General features: G+C 45.1%; 1 protein-coding gene across 1 annotated transcript in view; it reads left to right on the plus strand.

Annotated features, from left to right (window-relative positions):
• The window catches only part of dock11 (dedicator of cytokinesis 11), an 84118-nt gene that overhangs the window by 21243 nt on the left and 44209 nt on the right, over nucleotides 1-18666 (plus strand). Inside the window, 17 exon segments of the mRNA XM_061236062.1 lie at nucleotides 2271-2393; nucleotides 2944-3026; nucleotides 3473-3595; nucleotides 3717-3793; nucleotides 4165-4349; nucleotides 5210-5275; nucleotides 6437-6529; nucleotides 8568-8679; nucleotides 9211-9332; nucleotides 9651-9734; nucleotides 10341-10424; nucleotides 11237-11358; nucleotides 11735-11804; nucleotides 12465-12590; nucleotides 13230-13301; nucleotides 14871-15017; nucleotides 16431-16514. Of these exon segments, the coding sequence (XP_061092046.1) occupies nucleotides 2271-2393; nucleotides 2944-3026; nucleotides 3473-3595; nucleotides 3717-3793; nucleotides 4165-4349; nucleotides 5210-5275; nucleotides 6437-6529; nucleotides 8568-8679; nucleotides 9211-9332; nucleotides 9651-9734; nucleotides 10341-10424; nucleotides 11237-11358; nucleotides 11735-11804; nucleotides 12465-12590; nucleotides 13230-13301; nucleotides 14871-15017; nucleotides 16431-16514 (1773 nt within the window).

The raw sequence follows: 18666 nt of genomic DNA on the forward strand, positions 1-18666 counted from the left end.
TAGTCAGATACTGCGCGTTATTGTGCCTCACTGTGAGCTGGAAGCAAAATCTGACCATTTTGGGTGATTTACTGATTACCATTTTGGTCTTTGAGGTCATATGAGTGTCCATCCCGTGTTTCCCCTAACTGTACATACGACAGGCTATTGACAGCATCTGTCATTGTCACTGTAATCCATGACCAGAGCATATCGGCTCAGAAAATAAACCAGTAAGCCGCTCAGCTGCTTGAGTATCCCATTCATCTGCTCAGGCCTGCTTCCATTGATCATCCTTGAAAGTTTGTGGTACACATTTTTAAGGTCAAGTTCTGGGCCAGGGTGTAGACTTTGATTGGCCCCTGGGGGTCCCACAGGCTCCTAAGCAGTAATCGCTGCTCTGTAACATCAGCATTTCTCTGTAGAAACACTGGGCTGTGTGGGGCAATGTCCCTTGGCTCAAGGAACTATATGAACTGAAACATATGTAAATATGTAACGTTCTGGATAAAAAGAAGCACACTTCCTTTAAGTCAGGGAGATCTACCATCCTGTAGGTTCTCATTTCATCCTTTTTCCCATGTGATTCTACTCATTGGCAGTTCAACAGCTGTTGAATGAGGTGCGGTTTGTTAGGGTTGGAGTGAAAACCTACAGGACGGTTGATCTTCAGGAACAGGGTTGGACAGCCCTGCTGTAACTGTTGAACGAGGTGAGCTTTGTTAGGGTTGGAGTAAAAACCTACAGGGCAGTAGGTCTCCAGGAACAGGGTTCTACAGCCCTACTTCAAGTATACCCCTCAAGGATACTATGGATCTAGGCTGTGACCCTAGGTTTTGAGTTCAGAGCCTTAAGTGATACTCCAGACCAGACCAGCAGTAGTCCTATAAATTGTGTTTCCTGTTAGCGATACCGTGTCGTTTCTCTCAAGTTAGAGTTAGCATTAGAACAGAGCCTTACTCTTAGGAATAGCAGTGTGTTGCTCTCTTGTTAGCCCTGCTGTAAAACCCATCTGTGCCAGGTTGACCAGCTTGAACATTGAACTGGCCAAGCTAGTCATTATCTGGTCGAGCAGGGTTTGAGCTGGTCAATCAGCATGGCTAAGCTAGTCATGATGCTGGTCCATCCAGCTGGGTATGAGCTGGTCAACCAGCTAATACTGGTGGCTTGCCTGAGCTACCAACTAGTCAAACCATGTCAAGCTGGGAGCTGGTCAATCAGCTAAACCATGTTGAGCTGGGAGCTGGTCTGAACTGGTCAACCAGCTGAACCATGTCAAGCTGGGCGCTGGTCTGAACTGATCAACCAGCAACCAGCTGTTTCAAAAGAGCTCAAGAGCTGGTTTTTTGCAACAGGGAACCTTAGTACTGGAATAAAAAGTCTTTCCGTTTGCAGAAGAAGTGCGTGCCGTTTCATGTTAGCAGTAGTTTCAACGTTGTATTAATCTGATCCACATGGCTCAGTATCTCTCCCCTGGCATGGAGCTTTTGCATTTTACTCAATTAGCTGTGGCAGCCCTGCCTAAATCCCTCCCCTCCTCCCACCGCCCTCGCCTAGCCAGCAGAATACACACTGATCAGACACCACGGGTTTCTGGAGCCCATAGCACGGTGCGGAGCCAGAGCTAACACTGCTCCACGAAGCAGAAGACGGATGTGATTACAAGCTACTTTCCTGGAGGCTCCTTCAGTATTTCAGACGGACGGGTAATCCACAGGCTAGCCCAGATCCCCCAATCCACCAATCACCTAAGATTAGGAAGCAATAAAAGGCTCTGCTCGCTCCCAGAGAACTGCTCAGAGACCAGCAGTCATGCAGTTTATCATGCAGCCTAAGACCTTCTCGATGTAAGATACTTACATGTGTCCTGCTCCTGAACAATATACCTAAATATGCCTCTACCACTATAGCCCCATACAGGATGCACAAAGGATATTATCTATAAGGATTTTGCTGCTATGAATCTTGTAAATAGTTCATTACTTGGGGGCGGCCTGTGGCGTAGTGGTGAAGGTACATGACTGGGACCCGCAAGGCCGGTGGCTCGATCCCTGGTGTAGCCACAATAAGACCGGCACAGCCGTTGGGCCCTTCAGCAAGGCCCTTAACCCACTTGTCCACTTTAGGGCAACATTGGCTCAGGCGGTAAGAGCAGTCGTCTGGCAGCCAATCGCCATTGGTGTGTGTGTGTGTGTGTGTGTATGAATGGGTGAATGGAGAAGCATCAATTGTACAGTGCTTTGGATAAAGGCGCTATATAAATGCCAACCATTTACCATTTACTTTCCCAGGGCATATTCTCTGTGACCAATCCCCATGCAGACATTGTCCTGGTGGCCCGCATTGAGAAGGTCCTGCAGAATGGCATCACGCACAGCGCCGAGCCCTACATCAAGACCTCCGACGTTAGCAAGGTTCGCCATCGCCATAGGAACGCTGTCAACAGACACACAGGGTCCTCCACCACGGCCCAGCCTCCCACATGGCAGGAGTGATGTCATAGTGCTCCACCAAGCACCGAGGGGGTGTTCCCTCCAACATATTCTCTTCCAGCACTGCAATTAAATACTTATTTTGGATATCATTAGTAGTAGTAGAAAGATGATGATGTCAATATTATTATTATTATTATTATTATTATTATTATTATCATCATTATCATTTCAGCAGTATTAACGTTTTGGAAAGAATTGATGATGAAACTTAAGTTTTGTTGAGAGTACAGTACACACATGCATTTTTCACATAATATTTGTCATTATGAGCATGTTTCTAATTTTTCCGCCTTGCTCATTAATAATATCTGATGAACTGGATTAATCGCACAGTGGTGGTCTTTGTTGTTGCCGTGGAGACTGCTGGGTGCTGTCCTGGTTGCAGTTATAATGTATGACTGATGGCAGAGACAGGGTGCCAGTGGGGTTCTGCACAGTCGGGTGTGTCTGTCTGTCTTTGTTCCTGCAGACAGCCCAGAAGGTTTTGAAGGCTGCCAAGCAGACCTGCCAGCGCCTTGGCCAGTACAGGATGCCATTCGCCTGGGCTGCAAAGTAAGACTGCGCTTACACTACTAGCATCGTAGCTTAGCAGCCCTTACACTACTAGCATCATAGCTTAGCAGCCCTTACACTACTAGCATCTTAGCTTAGCAGCCCTTACACTACTAGCATCTTAGCTTAACAGCCCTTATACTACAAGCAGCTTAGCTTAGCAGCCCTTATACTGCTAGCATCTTAGCTTAGCAGCCCTCATACTACTAGCATTTTAGCCTAGCAGTCTTTATACTGCTAGCATCTTATCTTAGCAGCCCTTATACTACTAGCATTTTAGCTTGGCTGCCATTTCACTGCTAGCATCTTAGCTTAGCAGCCCGTATACTGCATTATACATAGCAGTATTATGCACAGATACTGTACATTATATATTCATGCAGGTGTATAATGAGTGATCTGTAGTTGATGTACTGTAGGCGTGTAACAGTTCAATTGCGGTTCAGACAGGTGTTTAAAGATGCCCAGGGAAGCTTGGACATGGATGGAAAGTTCTCGCCTCTGTATCGTCAGGACAGCAGTAAGATCTCCACTGATGACCTCATTAAGCTGCTGGCTGAGATCAAGAAGTGAGTCTGTCGGTGTGTGTGCTCATATTTGTGTGTGTGTGTGTGTGTGTGTATGTGTGTGTGTGTGTGTGTGCGTTTACATGTACAGACACTGCATCCTGGTTTTCTCTGGTATCTGCAGGCCGGAGAAGAGCAAGCTCCAGATCATTCCAGGACAGCTGAACGTCACCATTGAGTGTGTGCCTCCGGACTTCTCCAGTGCGTCAGCTTTCTCTTTCATACGATTACTCCTGCACTGCACCCCTAAGCAGCATGCAGATACTGTATAAGTACTGCACACATCAACCACTATTTTTTGATATTGCAAAGCCACCGTAGGAAATCCTATGGTTTTGTTGAATTCAGCTCCTTCTCTTGTCTTGTCTTTTTGATTTAATGCGAGCTTCTTCACTGGTGGGTTGCGTGATGTTGCTGAGTGTTTAGTACCTGGATTTTATTATTTTGCCCGTGGGTGTGCTAGCTGTCCTCTAATGGGTAGTCATGAACAGAGTCACCTCTGATTCATCACGTTCTTTGGAGAAATGACGTCGTCCGTTCTCACCCCCCTCCCCCCTCCCCCCTCCCCTCAGATTCAGTGACCTCCTCCTACATTCCCGTTAAGCCCTTTGAGGAGCAGTGTGAGAGGGTGTCGGTGGAAATCGACGAGTTTCTCCCCGAGGAGGCCAAGTACAACCATCCGTTCACCGTGTACAAACACCATCTCTACATCTACCCGCAGCAGCTCAAGTATGAGAACCAGAAGACTTTTGCCAAGGTACTCAGCAATAATGTTACTGTGTACGTTTCCGTTCACGAGGGACCTTCGATTTAGCTTAAAATTCATTTCTGCTTTTTCAATGAAAGACACTCTTTAAATTCTGGGAGGAATTTGTCTGCGTTTATCATTTCGGTTCCACTCTTACAGACTACTCAAGGAAATGATCTCAATGATCTCATGACCAGCACACTGCTCTGATTCAAGGATAAATGAAAGTTAAGATGACAGTGAATTTTTAAAAATCAAATTAACTCTTTGATTGAAAAAAGCAATTTGGGCCTTGAGTCTGGCCTGCTACCCTGAAATGTAACATGAGCTTCAAATACATTGTTGACAGTCGCTTTAAGGTGTAAGGTCTGATGTAACATCACTACTGGTAATTGAAAGCAATGGAAAGAACATTCCAAAAAACCTTTACTTTTCAAAGGGTTAATGGGATGGGATAAGTCATGGCGCACTGATGTGCAATGTATCATGTGTGTGTGAGTGTGTGTGTGTGACAGGTGTGTGTGACAGGTGAGTGTGTGACAGGTGTGTGTGTACAGTGTGGGTGTGTGACAGGTGTGTGTGTACAGTGTGAGTGTGTGACAGGTGTGTGTGACAGGTGAGTGTGTGACAGGTGTGTGTGTACAGTGTGAGTGTGTGCCAGGTGTGTGTTTACAGTGTGAGTGTGTGACAGGTGTGTGTGTGTACAGTGTGAGTGTGACAGGTGTGTGTGTACAGTGTGAGTGTGTGACAGGTGTGTGTAACAGGTGTGTGTGTACAGTGTGAGTGTGTGACAGGTGTGTGTGTACAGTGTGAGTGTGTGACAGGTGTGTGTGTGACTGTGTAACAGGTGTGTGTTCGGTCTTCCGTAGGCGCGGAACATCGCGGTGTGCCTGCAGTTCCGTGACTCGGATGAGGAGGGTGCGGCTGATCTGCAGGTGAGAGTTCGTGCCAAAACACTCTCCTGAAAAATAACAAGAAACTGCTGTCCTGTGCACTGTTCTTAAGTCTTTCCCAAAAGTACAGGCCAATCTCCAAAATGAGGAGGGAGACAGATTAAAGCCAGTCATTACAGTTGGCAGGACAGAAATAATGAATGCCCGCTCTCTCTCTCTGTCTCTCTCTCTCTCTTTGTCTCTCTCTCTCTCTCTCTCTCTCTCTCTCTCTCACACACACACACACACTCACTCCTTGCAGACAGCTAGCAAGCATTAAAAGCAGCTTCAGATCTTTGCGGGTGGAATACTGTTATTATTTTCCATTTTGAGAAGGGGAAAAAAAGGATTGAACTGTGTTGGAAACGGGTCCACGTGGAGTAGTGTACATGAACAAGCCACAGAGAGCTGGACTGCTTCTGGGTGGTGTAGTTTAGACACACTGCAGCTATTTTATCACAACACTGAGGAAGCCTGCACTTCCTGTTGTTACGCAGCGCCTTCGTAGTGACATCACACAGTCTTCATTACCCACAATGCTCCACATTTCCTAACCACTGTCCGAGTTAAGGCTTACACATCCCAGAATTCTGAGACCACATTCAGTCCCTCTCCAGCCCCTTGCTCTGCTCAAAGCTCCATTGCCCTCTGTCCATCGCCACTATCTGCCCCACTGCTGCCCCACTGTTGCTCCCTTGCCCCTGTGCGCTCATCTGGGCCACTGCTGAGAGGCTGTGCCTGGCCCAGGAAGTCCTTGGCATATGTACAGGCTGATACCCGATACCCCCCCCCCTCAACCACAGAGCGTTTCCTCTTCCTGTTGAGGCTTTCCTGTCAAAAAGGACCGCAGCAGTGTAGTGTAATTAGGGAGTGGAATTATCAGTGTCGTTTCTGGAACTGGGCTTGCAGGTTTCATTCCCAGGTAAAACATTGCTGCCTTGAGTACATAACCCATTGCTTCAGTATATGTCCAGCTGTATGAGTGGATACTATGTCAAGTGTAAGTGTAAGAAAGTGCAAACCCTGCCTTCTGGTCCTCTTGGTTGCATCAGGCAAGATCAATCGATCATGGAAAAGTATCTGACCCAGGTCTCATTGCGCTATACTATGGAATCGCACTGTTGGTGGTGATGATGGTGCACCGGCGTGAATTTCTTGTTGCAGTGCATCTACGGAAAGCCGGGAGAGCCAATCTTCACCACCAGCACCTGTGCCGCCGTCCTCCACCACAACCAAAGCCCCGAGTTTTATGACGAGGTGAGTCCACTGGAGCCAGGCCGCAGGTTCTCGGAACGATCCCATTTGCACGGTCTGCAGGGAGGCACATAAAGGTAACACACAGGCTTTCAGACGTTTCTGATCCAGGCACCCCCACTCAAAGAGTCCAGGAGACCACACAGTAGTAGTACAGATATTTACAGTAGTAGTAGTACAGTCTTTGTAAAAATGTGTCTGCTTTCAAGGGGCATTACTTTGCACCAACAGATCTTTGAGGAGATTGCTGAAGTCTGTTCATCCTTCAGTGTTCTCTCGCAGATTATCCGCCATTTAACCCTTGCAATTATCAGCTAAAATGAATTTTAGTTTAGAATCAGCTTTAAATTATTTTAAAGTCTGTGGGGAAAAATGCTGTCACAGCACAAGTGCGTCTGCTTTATACCAAATTGTTGTCGTAATTGTAAATTGTTAGAAAGAGACTGTGTTTTTGAACAATAAACCTTTTTAATTGGACGTGTTTACTATGTCCTGGGCTGCCCAATCATGTGCCACTGAGGGCAGGGAGCATATGCCGGTTTTCATTCCAACCCAATCACTACGCCAGCTGACTTCACTAATGAGTTCTCCCCTCCAGTTGAAGCTGTGTTAATTAGTGAAGCTGGTGTGGTGATGGGTTGGATTTAAAACCTGCATACTCTCTGCCATAGCACCCCATTGGGCACCCTGGACTAAGGCAATCACATCATAAGCCAGGTCCTGGAGGGCTGGTCTGCCAGCTGGTTTTTGTTCCAACCAATTACCGTAATTAATTTTTCTGACAGCTCTTGAAATGATGTTGGTTAACTCCTGTACTTGAGCCCAGTGAAATCTTTAGGATACACTTGCAGTCTGCAGCTGTAGCTGGTGTATATAGATAGAAATGTCTGATCAAGACTTTATTTAGCTAATTAAATAATCAAGAGCAGAAGTTGGCGCAAAATCCTGAAGCGGATCGACCCTTGCTGTGCAGCCCTGTCATAAGCACACTTGCATCCAGGAAAACTCTTTTCTTCGGTTTAATGTTCTCACGGAAGCCGGCTACCCGCCTATTAACGAACACCGCTCTGCTGCGGTGCGTGTCCCCGGCTGTACAGCTGGTTGTGCTTAAGGTCTGGGCTCCATTAAAATGGAAACTATTAGTGTCTCAAGGAGCTGTACCACTGAGCTGCTGTGGGCTTGACTCAAGGCTGATGATGTCATACGCAGAGAAGTCATATCCCCTGACGCACAGTCCCGGTGCAGTCACGTCAACATGTTCTCCGCATTCGTCATTTTCTGTTGATGCCCCCTGGTGGCCAAATCTGACATTGCTCTCACATGCCTCAGGCTTTCTGCAGTATCCCATGACCATCCCATTTGGGGAAAAAAAAAGAACAAAAACACTTTCGTATTTTACCAAAATGCCCATCTTTATTCTTTTCTCAGCCATTTTCTTTAGCCATCTAGAAATATGCTGGCTCCTTTTTTTAAACCAATATTTTCCCCCTCATTTTTTTTTCAAGTCTGCAAGTCCTCTTTTTTGGGAGCATATGTGGATGCTGTACTTTTGCCGGGTGCACAGTCTTTGTGTCGCTGAGTTACAGTTAGTGCTCACCAAACGCAAAGAGACTATTGAGCAGAGACATCAGTGCTGTTTCAAATACCCTCCTCTCTGTACCTTCTTTTCCTGGGCAATGCTATGGCGAAATGTGCCATTACATTGCATTACATTGATGGCATTTGGCAGAAGCTCTTATCTAGAGCAACGTACAGTTGATTAGACTAGGAGACAATCCTCCCCTGGAGCAATGCAGGGTTAAGGGCCTTGCTCAAAGGCCCAATGGCTGTGCGGATCTTATTGTGGCTACACCGGGGATCGAACCACTGACCTTGCGGGTCCCAGTCAGGTACCGTAACCACTTGGTTAAAAATTTCCCTGCCATTTTAGCATGTGCAATCCTTTATTAGTAAACTTTCAGAGGGTGTTGTGTTGTGTTTAGATTCAGGCTTTTCCTTCAATAAAATAAACTTTGTGCTTTATCTGCATCTGTGTTCACAGATTAAGATTGAGTTGCCCGTGCACATCCATGAGAAACATCATGTGCTGTTCACTTTCCACCACATCAGCTGTGAGTTCAGCACCAAGAAAAGAGAGAGTGTGGACTCGCTGGGTAAGACCTGCTTTATCTGTGTGTGTTTCTGTGTGCCTGTGTATGTGTGTGTGCCTGTGTGTGTATGTGTGTGTGTTCTCACCTTGGTCTGTTGGCTTACAGTATGCAAGTACATATTGTATGTGTAAATGTGTGTCATTATTTTCTCAGTGGGGTATATTGTATGTGTAAATGTGTGTCATTATTTTCTCAGTGGGGTATATTGTATGTCTAAATGTGTGTCATTATTTTGTCAGTGGGGTATATTGCATGTGTAAATGTGTGTCATTATTTTGTCAGTGGGGTATATTGTATGTGTAAATGTGTGACATTATTTTGTCAGTGGGGTATATTGTATGTCTAAATGTGTGTTTTCTCAGTGGGGTATATTGCATGTGTAAATGTGTGTTACTCTTTTCTCAGTGGGGTATATTGTATGTGTAAATGTGTGACATTATTTTGTCAGTGGGGTATATTGCATGTGTAAATGTGTGACATTATTTTGTCAGTGGGGTATATTGTATGTGTAAATGTGTGACATTATTTTGTCAGTGGGGTACTCGTGGCTTCCCCTGCTGAAGGACGGGCGCATGCAGTCCTCAGAGCTGCAGCTTCCCGTGTCTGCCAACCTGCCTGCCGGGTACCTGTGGGACAAAAACATGGATTCCAAAAAGGTGAGGACCTTCGCTTATTGATGCTTTACCATTAACATATCCCAGCTCTACACTGGCAGGAAGCACTTAAATTAAACATGTGTGCGGTAGATTTATTTTAGCATCAGGCCATACCCATAAGTTGCTTATAAACTCTTATCGACTGATACCAACTGAACCTCGATGCTGTTGTGCACCCAGAACATCCAGCTTGCTTCTATCTCTCAGCAGGGAGGAGAATGAAAGCTGGGATCCCAGAATCCTCAGCGCTGAAGCCGTTATACTGTTGTGTAAAATGCCGTGATGTGATTGGTGCTCTTCCTGCTCTTGTTCCCGCAGTCGGCTCCGGACATTAAGTGGGTGGAAAACGGCAAGCCACTGTTTAAAGTGAGGACTCATGTGGCCTCCACCATCTACACCCAGGTACGCTGGCTGTATTCACAAACACTCACACTGCAGTGCCTCACCCTGCTCAGACAAATTCAGATAATAAGGCCTTTGTGAAATCCTCCTCTGCTGACCGGTGATAATTCTGCACAGCACATCATAACCCGTGACTGCTTCATTCACAAATATCCTTATTACTTATCTGCTCTTTGCAGACCAGCACCTCCAGTGTAACCCATTACATTACATTATCGTCAAGTGCAAATCAGAAGCATTTCTAGTCCTAGAGTGATCACATAAACTCTAACGTTTGAAGAGTACCTCTGCTTTCCAAGTAGCATACCACAGTTGGCAGCTGGAATACCCTGAATACTAACTGAATACTACTGTCTGAGGTGAGGTTTTTTAGTGTCTGTGATTTGGCTTTAATATGGATCGTCTCTGGAATGGGTACAGCAGCCAAACTTGGGCGGATTCTGTGCCATCGTGTCACTTGGGCGGATCTGAGCCACAAGACCTGTGATGTGATGTTCACATTGTGACCGCAGATTAGCTTCATCTGAACTAAGGAGGGAGAAGATTCTCTCGTGGATTGCTGATTGGTGCTTTGTGGTGCTCTGTGTTCTGATTGGGCCGTTTCAGGATCTGCACCTGCACAAGTTCTTCCAGCACTGCCAGCTGTCAGGCTCTGAGGACAGCCCAGCTGAGCTCATCAAGTATCTAAAGGTGAGATACGCTCCTCTGTCTTTCTCTCCTCACACAAACTGCACTATGGCAATAAATATAATAAAAATACGATCACAACCATAATTAGCATGATTTCTTTTGGTCCCTGAATCTCAGCTTCTCTCATTATTTTTAGTGACACCACATGCAGGGTATATTGTGATTCTGAAGATTTTTAGGCTAATACATTTTTGCTGAGTTTGTCTTCCTCCATTGCTAAATGTATAATGTGTATTAATTAACTTGGAAGAATCTTAATCGGCCGCCTGTAGCGTAGTGGTTAAGGTACATGACTGGGACCCGCAAGGTCGGTGGTTCGGTGGTTCGATCCCCGGTGTAGCCACAATAAGATCCGCTCAGCCTTGAGCAAGGCCCTTAACCCTGCATTGCTCCAGGGGAGGATTGTCTCCTGCTTAGTCTAATCAACTGTACGTCGCTCTGGATAAGAGTGTCTGCCAAATGCCATTAATGTAATTAAGGTAATGTAATAAGACGATTGAGATTTTTTGAGGGCTCGGAACAATGCCAGAATGTTACCACATAACACCAGGCAGGCACACATTTGACCACATCAGTTTCAGCTTGGGTAGAATTCAGTAAAATTCAACAAACCTTACCCACTCCATTTCCCTCTGACTGTAATAGAAAGCTGCAAGTTGCTGCTGTATCTGCCCCCCTTGTAAAAGTTCTAGGTGCCTAGAGTCTCCCTCTCTCTTAATGCCAAAGACATTGTTACCATATAAGACGCATGGTTATGAAGGGCCATCAAATGCATTAACCAATCAAATGAATCCCCCTCCCTTCCTCTCCAGTGCCTGCATGCCATGGAGACTCAGGTCATCATTAAGTTCCTCCCCACTATTCTGCTCCAGCTGTTTGAGGTCCTCACCACGGCAACCAAAGAATCCCACGAGATCGCTGTCAACTCCACGCGGTGAGCTCAAGAGGAGCTCGGTTATGAAGTCATGATTGTACAGCACTTTGTCTTGCACTTATTTAGCATTTTTGCCAAAGTGATATTAACTTGTTAACAAAGAATACAATAACTTTATTTTTCCCAGGGGGAACTTCAGGAAAGGAAAAAGGAAATGTAGATTTGAAGTTCAATATCACTTAGGCCAAAGGAATTTTATACGAGAAGCCATTTTCCAAGTTTCTAACAGTTCTTCTTAGAGTGAAATATTTACCAAAGCCATTTCAGGTTAAGTACCTTGTTGAAATATATGGCGACCCAATCTGGGATTCAAGCCTTCATCCATCTGGTTGTAAGGCCCGTCCTTTAGTGCTTATGCCGTCTGTTGTCTCCGCAGGGTAATAATCCACATGGTCTCCCGCTGTCACGAGGAGGGTCTGGATCATTACCTACGCTCTTTCCTCAAGGTACGCCATACACAAGAAATGAGTCAGTCTCAACAAGTGGTATAGTTTTCGTCTTATATGTAGACTTAAAGTCTTATTTCCTACTTGCTAAGTAAGTCAAAAATATTGCCAATATGAGACATATTTGTTTTCAGATTTGCCAATGGGGTAAGATCATTTCAACTGTCTTAAACAGTAACTTAAAGTTCTCTACTTGAGAAAAAAATATGATTTTAAGGCTTTTTTTGTGGTGCATTGTCTACTGTGCCGTACGTAGAAATAGTGTAGAGCCGGAGTCATTGTTAAGCAGAATTGATTTAAGCAGTGGTTCCTAGCCCTGTTCCTGGAGCTCTACCCTGTAGGTTTTCACTTCAACCATAATTTACCATTCCTTATTCTACGAATTAGCAGCTTGACATGATCTCTAGCTTTTGAATGAGGTGTCTTTTGTACAAGACGGTAGATCTCCCGGAACAGGGTTGGGAGCCCTGATATAGAGCGAGCAAGTTAGCTATTTCAAAATATACGCCAAACGGTTTATGCGAACCCCAACCGAAACCTTTTTGGGAAACCATTGACCGGAAATAATTTTGCAATAACAATAGTTTTTTCATCCATATCTTTAATGCCTTTGTGAAATGATAAGCACCTAAGCAGAACATACCTGCTCCGTGCCCACAGTATGTTTTTATGAGGAATAAATTGGCGGGTGGGCCGTCAATGACCACCCATGAAGTCCTGGCCACAGCCGTGACTGCGATCCTGAAACAGACTGCTGATGTCATCACCAGCAACAAGCTGCTCAAGGTGTGTGTGTGTGTGTGTGTGCACGTGTCTGTGTGTTTATGTGCATGTATGCGTGTGTGTATACAAATCCAGCTAATACTGGTAGATCTACACTTACCAAGCACTTTATTAGGTATTTATTAGACTTATTTTTTAGACTTCTACTGCTGCAGCCTATCCCCTTAGAGTTATGATGTGTTGTGTGTTCAGAGATGCTCTTCTGCATACCACTGTTGTAATGTGTGGTTAGTTCTGTTACTGTCACCTTTGTAATAAAGCAAATATGTTCCTAATAAAGTGCTCGGTGAGAGTATATAGGACCACATTGAAAAGGTACTGCAGCCAGTGACTCAAGTTGTTCCCATCTTGTCCAGAAGGTGGCACTCTATCCCATGCAAAACCAACTCATTGCGGTTTTCCTACTGTACACGCAGTGAAGAAATCCTAACCTGACCTACTGTACTTTGTAATGAATGTTTATTTCAGCCATTATGCTGTGAACAAGCTAGACTTTCCAAGTTAGACATTATGTGTGGCCCCATCGACACATCATCATCATACCTCTTATGTTAGTTTTGGCAGGTGCTTGTGACGATGTGTGTGTGTGTGTGTGTGTGTACGGCGGGGTTCACAGCTTTGCTTTCACATCCCATTTCTCAGTACTCCTGGTTCTTCCTGGAAACCATGGCGAAGTCGATGGCGCAGTATCTACAGGAGGGAAACAGGATGAAGGTGCGTGTCTCTGCACGTCCCCGTCAAGGAATGTTTTCCACCTGCCTTTTTCAAAAGGTTTTCACTTCCTAATTCCTCAAAACCAGGCAAATGTTGAAGGGGCAGGCCCTGAGGTTTTAGGTCCTGGAACAGAGAACAAAGCTTGTGTAGAAAGCCAGTCATGTGACAAGAGCCTGAAGAGGTCTGCTGGTTTGCCTTCAGGCTGCCACACTTCCCTTACAAAGTGTAAACAGTATGTACATAGTGTGTACATAGTAATGTGTATATAGTGTATACATACTGTGTACATAGTGAACTGTAAATAGTATGTTCATAGTGTGCAAATAGTGGAGTGCGCAGTAAAATGTTCAGTGTAGAATCATCTCTTACAGTGTGCATACAGTATGGTCCGTGTGTGACCGTGTGTTACTCTGTTGGAGTTGAATTAACGCTGTTTGTTTTACTGTGCATAAATAGTGTGTTCCTGCCTTGCACTTCATGTCTCACCTCTCTCTCACTTTCAGTTCTGTTAAATAATTCCTTTGAATGCTTGGAATGACATTGGGACTTATTGCCCAAGACTTATTGCGAAATACATTCACAGTACATTTTTCACACAACACACAATTAAAATTTGACACTTCTCCTTTTTTCTTACTTGGTGTCTTGGTGTCACTCTCTCTTGCTTTGTCTGTCACCATTTCTCCCTTTCCGTAACTGACTATTTATCCCCTATTGTCTGACCCCCTCTCATTCTCTCTATCCATCTATACGTCTCTAATCCCTTTGTAAGTCTGTTTGTCTTTCCCTCTCGATTCACACTGAGCTCAAGTCCTCCCTTATTTTGGCAATATTTAAAGGTGTAATGGGTAATTTCGCACTGCTAATGGTTACAAGAGGAATTGCAGTAACAAACACGCAGAAACTCTGTTTCTCCCTCCCCCTATGTGTCAGTCTGTCAACTACATATTTTGAAACACAAATCTAACACAGGCAAAGGGTGAGTCAACGTCTCAGTGAGGCTTTTTCAATTATAGGAAGGGATTTACAATGGTCTTGTAACAATGTTTTAACATTGTTTTAACATTTAAGATCATGCATAAGGTCTCCTTGACCGGCATGTTAATTTAATTATAGCATAATAAGGCTGTCTCCATGGAGATGGATGACACATTAATTTCACAAGTTGGTTACTTGGCACAAGTCTGCTGCCCCCCCTCTCCCCCCCTCTACACCATTCTTTTGCATTGCCTTTACATGAATCAGTTTCACTGTTCCAGACTCATTTACATGTCATGTACGGAGGTGTTATGGCAACAAAGAGAACAAATAGAACTGATGCCCTGGGGCCCTGTTTCACAAAGCAGGATTACCGAGTTAGCTGGATAACTGCCCTGAGTAAAAACCCAGAACCCTCCCAAAACCTGGAAGACGGTCTACGGCCAAAAGAGCGCAGTAAAAAAGGAGTCCTGCGACAGAACCGATTGCACATCCTTGTTTTAAGCGGTGCTATGAATGTGCTGAGCCGCGCAGGCTCAGGGTGTGAGCGTAAACACTGTGCCTTCTCCGCGGCGGTGTTTCGGTGAGCAGATGCCGCGCGCCCAGCGGTTCCCGGACAGCCTCCAGCAGGCCCTGCAGTGCCTCCTGCTGTCCATCATGCCCCACATCACCATCCGGCACGCCGAGATTCCCGAGGAGGCGCGCTGCATCAACCTGAGCCTCGCCTGCTTCATCAAGGTGAGTCACGCACCCCCAACACCGCCACCCCCCCTCACCCCCAACCCCCATCGGCGCCGGTCTCCTTCCTCAGCCCGCCCCCTCACCCCACGAGGTCATCACCACCAGTCACATCCCCAAACCCCTTCCTTTCTCTCCTCTGAGTCACCGGCTTGCTTTCCCTGTTTGGTCCCGCCTCGGGTTTCTTTGTGACCGGTTGCCCGTTTACGTTTCCTGTTCACACTGGCGGCAATGCTGAAGAAATGTGTGAAATAACATCTTTTTTGTGCTGCAAAGATAAGATAAGGGGGTTCAACAACGCTGTTGATAATTTGCGTGAACACCCACGTCTTAAGTGGAGATAGCAACAGGAGCCAAAGAGACCTGACTTAATTCTTAGACAGCAGTGGAACAGTATATGTGTGTCATTTACAATTATAAACATTTATTATAAAATGCAAATAAAAGCCAGCTCTATGCTTTCATTTCAGTTTTTGGAAGTTGGAACATGTGCTACAGCCAGTTTTAACAGAAATAAATCTTGTTATATTTATATAAAATATAATAAATATTGCTATATATCTATTATTTAAATAAATCTATTATTTTATGGGAACAGTCACCATGGAATGTTCAACGGCCGAAACTGGAGAGCTCATTTTCCTCCTGGGAGAGTGGTTCCTGGGAGAGTTTGGGACAAAGTTAACTCTTTCTAAGCACACAGCTGAGTTTAGTGGATATGGCTTATGACAGGCGTGTTAGTGTCATCACATTAATGTACAAGGTCTCATATCTCTGGTCATTTCTAGCACTTGGAAGTGCACTTCCCTCTCGGGCCTTTCAGTGCACTAGGTATGCACTTGTACAGTACTTCGCTCTGGATTAGAGTGTCTGCCAAATTCAGTGCAGTGCAGTGCAGTGCAGTATGGTTGGCATTTATATAGCGCCTTTATCCAAAGCACTGTACAATTGATGCTTCTCATTCACCCATTCAAACACACACTCACGGCGATTGGCTGCCATGCAAGGCGCCGACCAGCTCGTCAGGAGCATTTAGGGGTTAGGTGTCTTGCTCAGGGACACTTCGACACAGCCTGGGCGGGGGATCGAACCGGCAACCCTCCGACTGCCAGACGACTGCTCTTACTGCATGAGCCATGTCCTCCCTCAATGTTCTGTAATGTAATGCAGTGCAGTGTAATGTTCTGTAATGTAATGTCATGTTCTGTAACGTAATGCAGTGCAGTGTAATGTTCTGTAATGTAATGTCATGTTCTGTAATGTAATGCAGTGCAGTGTAATGTTCTGTAATGTAATGTCATGTTCTGTAATGTAATGCAGTGCAGTGTAATGTTCTGTAATGTAATGTCATCTTCTGTAATGTAATGCAGTGCAATGTAATGTTGTGGTGTTATCGCTCCTCTTTCCACACAGCGCTGTTTTACCTTCATGAACAGAGGCTTCGCCTTCAGCCTGGTCAATGACTACATGTGCGGCTTCAGCCTCAAAGACCCCAAGGTGCAGTATGGAGCGCCCCCTACAGGGTCATGGTCGCACAGCATCATTACCACCCATCCCGTTTATTTTCTTTTTAGCAGAAAGTATTGCACACAGAGGCCTACAGTGCAGGGGACCATCAGTGTGTCTATGTGTCATTTGTGCAGCAGTATCCTGGCTAACCGCATTCCCATAGTGTATACTATAGCGCTTTATTTGTAAGATCATGTACACATGCTGTCAATTAAAATCCATAAAATGCAATGATTTTTTTCTCTTGTAGGGGACACGACTCTCTAGTCATAATCTCAAAAACCATACAGAATATTCTACTATGCTGAAACCTACACTGCAAACCTTGAACAATTAAATAAACAGTATATTTTTTCCACTGTTTTTTGTCATCAAAGGCACTCCAAAGTGTATCATTGACTTTTTTCTGCTGCGTCTCAGGCGGAGGAAGCAGGAGAGTGGGGGGGTGGGCAGATTACAGGCTGAGGGGATGGAAGGAGGGAGTGAGAAGGAGGGAGAGAGAGGGAGAGGGGGCAGAGAGGGAGGGAGACAGAGAATGGGGGAGGGTAGAGTCACAGGAAGAGGTACAGGATTAGAGAGAGAGAGAGAGAGAGGGGAGAGAGAGAGGGAGAGAGAACGGGGAGGGAGGGTAGAGTCAGGAAGAGGTACAGGTAGGATTAGAGGAAGAGTTAGGATTACAGAATGTGAGAGAGGAAGGGATAGGGTTAGAGAATGAGAAAAAGATGGAGAGAGGGGTAGAGGGTAGAAACAGAGGGAAAGAAATGGAAAGTGAGTGGGTGTCTCGGTGGCGCAGCCTGTAGAGCACTGACCGCATGCTCATTGCGAGCCGCGACGTCGGCGGTTCGAATCCGACCGTCCGACATTTGTCGCATGTCTTCCCCTCTCTCTCGCTCCCATTCTTCCTGTCTCTCTATACTATACTGTCCAATAAAGCTGAAAAAGGCCTTAAAAAAAAAAGAAATGGAAAGTGAGCAGGGAGAGACCCAGGAGCAGTTTTTAGAGAGATCCTGGTACTTATTGTGCCACTAATCACAATTCTGTCAGTCTTTTAAGACCACTTAATCCCAGCTTTCGACAAAGCAATGCATTAAATCAGTTGTCAGGTCGAGTCACATTGTACGTGGTTCAAACATTCTTAATTGAGAATACATTTCCGTTGGCTTCCGAGGCCATTACTTGGCTAGACCGATCAACGTTTATCTTTGCGTATGCCAAAGAACTGCTTGTATGAGCACCAATAATGACTACAAATCACTTTTCATGTTGTTAATTTGTATGAAGCTAGAGTGGACATTGTTGTTCCGTCGTTTAATGTCTTAAGCAAATGCCTAAATGTCCAGTGTGAAAGCAACTCTTCTGGAGAGCATTTGGTCCCTGTTGCCTCATACTGTGTGTACTTTTTCACTGGACATTTTACTGTTGCAGGAATATGTAATGCACCCATTTATTTGATTGTTTGATTAACAATGAGCAGATACAGCAAAGGCAATACAGATTTTCCTATTTACTCAGTTCAGTTGAGTTATACAGACAGAACACAGAGGTGAATGTAAAATAAATAATTAACATTCATCAACAGTTGCTAAGCGCACACATCTGTGAAGGTTTTTCTTGTCATTGTTTCCAGTGATTTGGATGAATGACCTTGCTTCACGCTAGCGTTTCTCATTGTTCTGTTTTGGTTTTATCCATCTACTTATCTACACTCAGTGAGCACAATTTTTAGACTTCTGCTGCTGTAGCCAATCCACTTAGAGGTTTGACAGAGATACTCTCCTGCATACCACTGTTGTTCTGTGTGGTTATTTGTGCTACTGTCACCTTCATGTCACCTTCAACCAGTCTGGCCATTCTCCCCTGACCTCTCTGATTAACAAGGCGTTTCTGCCCGCAGAACTGCTGCTCACTGGATGTTTTTTGTTTTTCACGGCATGCTGTGCAAACTCTTGACTCTGGCACCAACAATCATTCCATGGTCAAAATCACTTAGATCACATTTCTTCCTCATTCTGACATTTGGTCTGAAAAACAGCTGAACCTCTTGACCACGTCTTAACTAAATGCTTTTATACAATTAGTTGTTGCCGCATGATTGTCTGATTGAATATTTGCTTTCAGAAAGCGGGTGTACAGGTGTGCC

This window comes from Conger conger, chromosome 3 (genome assembly GCF_963514075.1).
Source record: "Conger conger chromosome 3, fConCon1.1, whole genome shotgun sequence".
Classification (NCBI taxonomy): Eukaryota; Metazoa; Chordata; class Actinopteri; order Anguilliformes; family Congridae; genus Conger; species Conger conger.